Source organism: Penaeus vannamei, chromosome 33, assembly GCF_042767895.1.
Source record: "Penaeus vannamei isolate JL-2024 chromosome 33, ASM4276789v1, whole genome shotgun sequence".
Taxonomy (NCBI): domain Eukaryota; kingdom Metazoa; phylum Arthropoda; class Malacostraca; order Decapoda; family Penaeidae; genus Penaeus; species Penaeus vannamei.
In genome coordinates, this window is record NC_091581.1 from 794,447 (window position 1) to 801,946 (window position 7,500).

The window sequence follows — 7,500 nt, forward strand, 5'->3', positions numbered from 1 at the left end:
TAGCACTTGGTGGTTCAACTGCTTTGAATATTTCCTTAATAACTAGAAATTTCAAGCATGCTCGCCAATATGATGAATTGAACATGGGGAAACAATTCAACAATTCACATCTTTAAACATAAAATTTAAGCATATGGTTTTAAAAGGAGCATTGAAATAACATAATGCTCAGTACATGGTATTAAATACAGTTTTAAAACACACTAAACTTCACTGAAAATATTTTTTTTGTAATGTATTTGTCAAAATGATACAATCAGATACCAAAAAGACAGAGTTCACAAGTGTAAGTGCACATTAACCACACATAAGGACATTATCTAATGGGATGTTTCTATCAATTCCAACCTAATGCTGTTGCCATTTACGACTGTACAAACTTACATTAACATGAACGTACACATGCAACTTGCTTATGGATAAAATTTACTCCTTACTTCAGCAAACCACCAAATGAGAAACCAGCAAATTAATTACAAATTTGGATACCCAAAACAAATGATCAGTCCTGATTATTCCAACCCTGTTCTCCTTATCAATTCTTTAAAGAGGGATTGTAAAAAGAAAATCCCTGAGCCCTTAAACACTTATTCATATACTTGCCACACCATTCAAGATAGTCTGTTATATTGATTTTTGATTCCCATGAAAATGACAAAATACATAAACTAACTATAAAATAATAACAAAATTTATGATATAATAATCAAATACTTTTATAATATTTTCTTAGAATAAATAATCTCACATTTCCAACTCTTATCTTTTCTTTCTTCACACTTTTTGGCCATCACAATACACAATCACAAATGCAGGCTTTGTAAGTCAAGCATGACCTACATAATGCCCTTTTCCTTAGGAAGATTAACATTTGACAAGAGCAGTTTTAACTTATCAATTAAATCATAGCTATACATGAATTCCCTTAGCAAGACCATGGAGATTTCTAAATTTTCTTTGTAAAGATTTGTCTTAAATTCACATAAATAGATGAAATGTAACAAACATCACTTAAATTAACATCACACATCTTGTGCCTCTTTTTGACACAAAGTAATCTAAATAATCACTGGATACAAGACTCCAAATACAAGTACGTCAAAAACAACAATAACAAATTACATAAAAATATGGAGAAGAATAACAAAGAAATCTAAAATATTTGTCATAACCTTCCTAGCTATGTTTAATCCAACCACCTCTGCACTGACTGAGGTAAAAAAATGTCATTGCTGACTAAATCCTTTGATATGCTGCAGCCAGCTACTTCTCTTTGCATTTTTGATAAAAGATAACTTTAATTCCTACCCATAAGTGCAAATGCACAAAGTCTACACTCAAATCTAACTTTCAACTGAAAACTACAACGATGCAAGATCCTTCTTTCAACCACCTGCACAAAGCCTGTTCTGATCTTTGTTAGTCAAAGGTATTTCTTATGCAAATTAACCAAATGCCCTTAATTTTCCTCCCTTATATTCCATGTGACATATTGCATCTTTCATTTTCAACACTGAGATAAAAATGGACTCTTTCTACTACAACGTAACCTATAAATGAAAGTTTAAGTTCACAGCCATTTGCTGCATTATATGCAATTCTGATAAAGCCAAGTCTCTTAAGAAAGCAATGCTTTTTCAGTATCTATGATCAGGACTCTAAACAACTTTTGACAAACTTATTCTCGTTAATCCAGCCTCCATTATGTATATTCAAGCAATCCATTATTTGTATTATCACATATGACTTAGCATTTATACACATCTATATATAGTCACTTGATTATCATCAGACAAACCTGTTGTGTTTCCAAACCAATCTAAGCATGAAGCACTATGCTGCATTAATGCACTAATTTCCACTCCAGTGCTTATGAAAAACATCTCACAAGTAAAATGAATTCATTTAACACTTAATTTTCCTTTGATCCATGGTGATCATTAGAAACAAATAATAAAAACTAGAGGTAAATACAGCCAACACAAAGGAAACAGAGGCAAGGGTTAAACCACTTCATCAATCTTATTCTATACTAGTAATTGTGTGTTCTCTCATCAGGAAGTTGCAAGATGGCTAGCAGTGTTCACTTGCACCACAGGACCAGAAACTATATATATGATCATAGGTGAAAAATGTACTTAATAAAAAAGTCAATCCTGCCACTTCCAACAAGGACTGTGACTATTTGACACCATGACTAATGAATGGCATCACACTGGGGAATCACTAGTTCACTATAGTTACCCCAGCAATGTTTGATGCAAACTGGAGTCTCACTTTATATCTGCATTCTGTGAAACACAAATATATTTCACATTCTCCAATTTCCTCAAATCAATCTTCTTTCAAATTCTCCTCACTGCCAAGTTCACTGACTGGAAAATTCACTTGTCAATGATACCCATGGAAAAGCTGCTTGGCACTCTTAAATAAAATATGCTTATTTACATAACAAAATTAATGTTTTCTTATATAATTCAATCACGACTAGTCTCATTTTCCACTATATTACACTTAAGCTTAATCACTCTTTGAGTCAATAACAGAAAAACAAAAATCAATAAAAACTGAAATAAATATAAAGATTTTCATAGACTAACATAAAGCTCTAGGTATGTTTACACAAATGTGTTTATGTTGAGGTCATGTTTACATGTCTTCATACATTAAACACATGTCCATAACAAACAAATATATCACTTGCTATTAAAGCACCACAGAAGCCAATCACATATCAACAGACAATAGACAGAGAGCCATTTGGCTGAGAAACAAAACATGAAATTAATCTCGTGCATGATTCTGCATGTAACAAAATTAGGTAAGTACTTATTTCAGTGAGTAATTTTACTAAACTTAACTTGGATAACTTAGTAAACTTTAAACTTGGGTCACTTCTCTTTTGAGGTTCCTTTCTGTCAAACTGTTCAATAAGCAACTATTACATGGCTACTACAAATGAACTGTCAAGTCTGCAATGCATCAACAATCTCCAATCCTCCAACAAACAAGATAAAATCTTTGCTTAAACTATTCTGACTTATCCACATTGGTACGGTAATAAATGAGGGATCATTCAAGTGGAGAGAAATGCGCAGTATGGCTGTAACGACAGTGTGGATATTATGCCAAGGCTGGATTGAGCGTTCCTTCCCAATATGTGTTGCCTCAGTGATCAGGAGAATTAACTTGTACTCTAACTTTTGAGGCTGTTTGGAGATCCATATATCAAATGCCAGACTGCCTGTAACAACAAGAAAGTAGTTAACATTTAAACAGGATGATAAAATTGCTTTTAGACATAAAAGCACAAAATTCTGTGAATCTTTTACTAATCAACCCTGCAAGTGAGTGTGAATAAACGATATATAAAACACCAGTAAATACATCTTTTCCATACACAAAAACATATAAAAAAATAAATTTGAAAATCCTGCAACATTTAAATCCTCTTCTTTACATCCCACATATAAAAATAATCCAACCATTATTTTACTGAAATACAAGAAATCCTATTGAAATATGAAAATCCTGCAACAGTCAAATCCATTTTTTGATGCACAGCATAAAAAAAGAAAGAAAGAAAGAAAGATCTACTGAAATCAAAGTTATCCTACTGAAATGTATTCCACAGAATAATGGAAAATGGTAAACATCTTGTAACATGACTGACAACATAGTGGAGTCCCACCACTATTTCTTCTCACCTTTAAGAGTCCAACTTTGCCAGTTCTGCAGTATATGCCCCAATGCTTTCCATGTCGTAGAGGACGAAATATATCTGTTTCAGCGAAGATGACATGACATTAACAAAGTAGCTGCAGATGGACTTGATTATGGTTTGTGCTGCTTGTTGCTTTGGGAATCCAGCTCTGCAATGACGTGATGAGAAAATAAATAAGAAGCATTACATGTGCTATGATATTAAGAGAAATAACTATCTTAATCTACTGTTAATCTTGTTTCATGCAATGATGATAGTGCAAGATACATGCAAGCAAATGAGTTGGTAACAAATATTCAATTATTTACAAGTGATTAAACACCATGAATTATTTTTTCAAGACATCAACTTACTTGCCGCTACCAATGGAAGGCAGAGCCAAAGATTTCAAGTTTTGTTTATCAGCAAGAACTAAACAGTTCTTGACACATCGTTCTAACTTATCAAATGCATCCACATCTCCTAAGGTTGGTCCATTTACATGAATGACCCAACGTGATGGAAGCTTGAACCCACTGCATATAGCAACTGAAAAATTCAGGTAAACATTATATATACCTAAAATATATAAATTGTATATGTGTATAATGCATATACATATATATATATATATATATATATATATATATATATATATATGTATATATATATATATATATATATATATATATGTATATACATATGTATATACATATGTATATACATATGTATATATATATATATATATATATATATATATATATATATATATATATATATATATATATATATATATATATATATATATATATATATATATATATATATATATATATATATATATATATATGACACATAACACTTTAACAACATTCAAACAGATATCTTTCATTTATATGTAAATCAGATCATATCCTCCTCTGATACCATGAAAAGCGTACATACCACCACATGCTGGCAGAGGGCCCTCACAGTTTGCTACATTACGGACTTCTTGGACAAATTCCTTGCCAGCAGCTTTGCTTAGAGCTTGTCCTACCTCACCAAGGAAATCAAGGTTGGAATTTGTGGGGTGAACAAGTGCATCTGCTGTCACTGTTGATATGTCTGACTGTATCACCGTTAGCTGGAATGGATACAAAAGCATATATAAATATATCTTTTAAAAGGATATTTCTTACCTGAAAATCAAGCAATATTGGTAATCCTACATATCGAATGTTTTGAACTGTCTGAGCCTTACATTCACGGTCTGTTTGTCAAAATAGAGCGAGGCGCAACCCAATGAATATTCATACATATTGGCATGCATATACACATAAATAAATGCATATCTGTATCAATCTCATAGATGAATTTATGTATATCTGTATCTATATTATAGATGAATTTATCAATATTTGTATCTTTCTGATAGATATTCATTTATCTATCTGTCTGTCAATCCAGTTGATCTGCATGCCTTGACTTAAAGATTTACCACTGCTTTTGTGTGTGTGTCCATATATACCAATATTCACAGGGTCACACCTCACATAATTTTTATAAACTGACAGTTAATCATTATCATTCATGATCCAAAATCAAAGTTAAGAGGAATATTTCCCCAACTACAAACCTTTTGGCCAAGAAAGAGTTTCTTCTCTGAGAGTACAGTGAATGGTCCTGGGGGTGGCAAAACTGATGAAATGTCTTTACCTTTAGCTCTCAATTTTAGTGGGGAGGCTGACCCTGTCAACAAAAAAGAAAAACTTTATTAGATTAAAGTCAGTTTTCTTGTCACTTCTTAAAAATTAAATATTAAAAAGAAAAAAAGAAAAAGAGAAAGAAAGGGAGAAAAATATATAAAATACAATAAAATTTAAAATAAAAACATTACAAACACAATGTTGGCCAAATGAGTAGTCGCTGACTACTCAAGAGTCAATATTAAGTAACACCTATCTATTTTGGCCTTGAAGTTTCTGGTCAAATGAGTAACATGTCTTAAAGGATTTGGCATTTCTTCCCCCAAGAGTAAGGTGGCCACAATTAAGCTGTATAATTTCCTACTGTCCTCTGGATTTTTTTGCCACTTCTAAGGTCAAGTCAAAATTTAAACAACTGTCAAATGAGAAAATAACCTAAACATTTGATCTGTATAAAGCAGGAGACACGAAACCAATTGCCTTTAGTTACGTATGGTGTATCACAATATATTTTTCACTGACAGTGGGGTGTTGATCTCTCATTCTATTATCATTTCTGTTATCGTCCCGGAAAATTACCAGAGATGAAGAATATGATGAGGAAACAATTTGATTCCAGTCCTTGTGGGGAAAGCTTTCAGATCTAACACCTTACTTGAGTGTAAGGATCAGAGGCTGATCCTTACACTCAAGTGAAGCATTGTAAATGAAGTGACCCTAATGAACAAACATTTGTCTACGAACCTGAGATAATAATGTAGGATCACTTGGATCGAGAACAACTTCCATACCATTTGTACAGTTATCAAGTCTATGGGAAGCCCTATAGTAAAACAGAAGTGTGTCTATTCTCAATAAAGCAGTTTGTCAGTTACCAACCTCTTGCACTCTGAAGTATATCAGAACTACTCAGTTGGCTGCCTCTGTACACACACACACACACACACACGCACGACACACACACACGCATGGCACACATGCATGTCACACACACACACGCACACACACCTAGTCACACACATACACACACACACACACGCACACACACCTAGTCACACACATACAGACGCACACACATGCACACACACACACACACACACACACACACACACACACACACACACACACACACACACACACACACACACACACAAGAAGCAAAAATATCCTGCTCAATATGCTCTTGGCATAAACAATCTTCAAGTGAATGAGGCTAAAAAGAAGCTTCAAGACTACTACTGTATGACTTACAGAAGGCTCAACCATGCATGACACAATGATGTTATCCTGGCTTGAATGGGTTAATACTGATGGTTATAACTAAAAGTAAATCATGTTAACAAAAGTTGATACATCCAAAAGTGACCATTGACTTCTGAGTACTTTTCACGCCATGCTCTGAATAACTGCTTTGTATTGAAAAGGACATCATTATGACCAAGGTGACTGTACATGGTATATTATTGTCCTCAATAAATTGCTAATGTTTCCCATTTGAAAGCATATCTTTGCTTCAGAAAGGGCCAAAGTACTACTGTATTTTTAGAAATATCACTATACATAATCTCCAATATGATGAATTTCCATCTAATCCAGCATCAATTTCTTCCCTCACTGTTGGATAAAAAGGATTACTAAACTATACTGACAGTGCTGTCCATGCCGGCTAAATGAAAAGGATAAAATATTAAAAATTACTAAAAGAAGTTCTAACCTGCAGCAGCATTTGCAGCAGAATTTGGAGTCTTGTTTGCCACTGCCATGGCATTAGATAAAGTTGGTGAAGCCCCACTGGTTGGTGTGGCTCCATTGACATTGCCGTTCATTTTGTTTGTTATCTGAAACAAATAGAAAGACATCAACAAAGCCCATTCACCATAACGATCACAGATATAATTATTTTTAATAACTATTTTTCAAAATTGTAATACAAATTTCCAGACTCTGACTGACCTTCTTGTGCGCTGGAGGTTTTGTAGCAATGGGTTTTTTGTAGGGCACTGCCACAGGTGTGTTGCCTCCTGTAACAAATTTTCCACCCTTCTTCTTAGCCAACAGCTCAGGGTGAATCTTGGGAAGTACTCCTCCCGATGCAATGGTGACATTGCG

The 7,500-nt window shown here is 33.6% G+C and overlaps 1 protein-coding gene across 1 annotated transcript in view; it reads right to left on the reverse strand.

Annotated features, from left to right (window-relative positions):
- The window catches only part of LOC113821703 (core histone macro-H2A.1), a 17,102-nt gene that overhangs the window by 1,051 nt on the left and 8,551 nt on the right, over positions 1-7,500 (reverse strand). Inside the window, exons 3-9 of the mRNA XM_027374223.2 lie at positions 7,345-7,500; positions 7,106-7,229; positions 5,322-5,434; positions 4,649-4,829; positions 4,078-4,252; positions 3,708-3,872; positions 1-3,244 (exon numbers count right to left, since the gene is read on the reverse strand). The exon at positions 1-3,244 is cut by the window's left edge and continues 1,051 nt beyond it; the exon at positions 7,345-7,500 is cut by the window's right edge and continues 6 nt beyond it. Coding sequence (XP_027230024.1) covers positions 3,710-3,872; positions 4,078-4,252; positions 4,649-4,829; positions 5,322-5,434; positions 7,106-7,229; positions 7,345-7,500 — 912 coding nt within the window. The 3' untranslated portion in view covers positions 1-3,244; positions 3,708-3,709. The remainder of the gene's footprint in view (positions 3,245-3,707; positions 3,873-4,077; positions 4,253-4,648; positions 4,830-5,321; positions 5,435-7,105; positions 7,230-7,344) is intronic.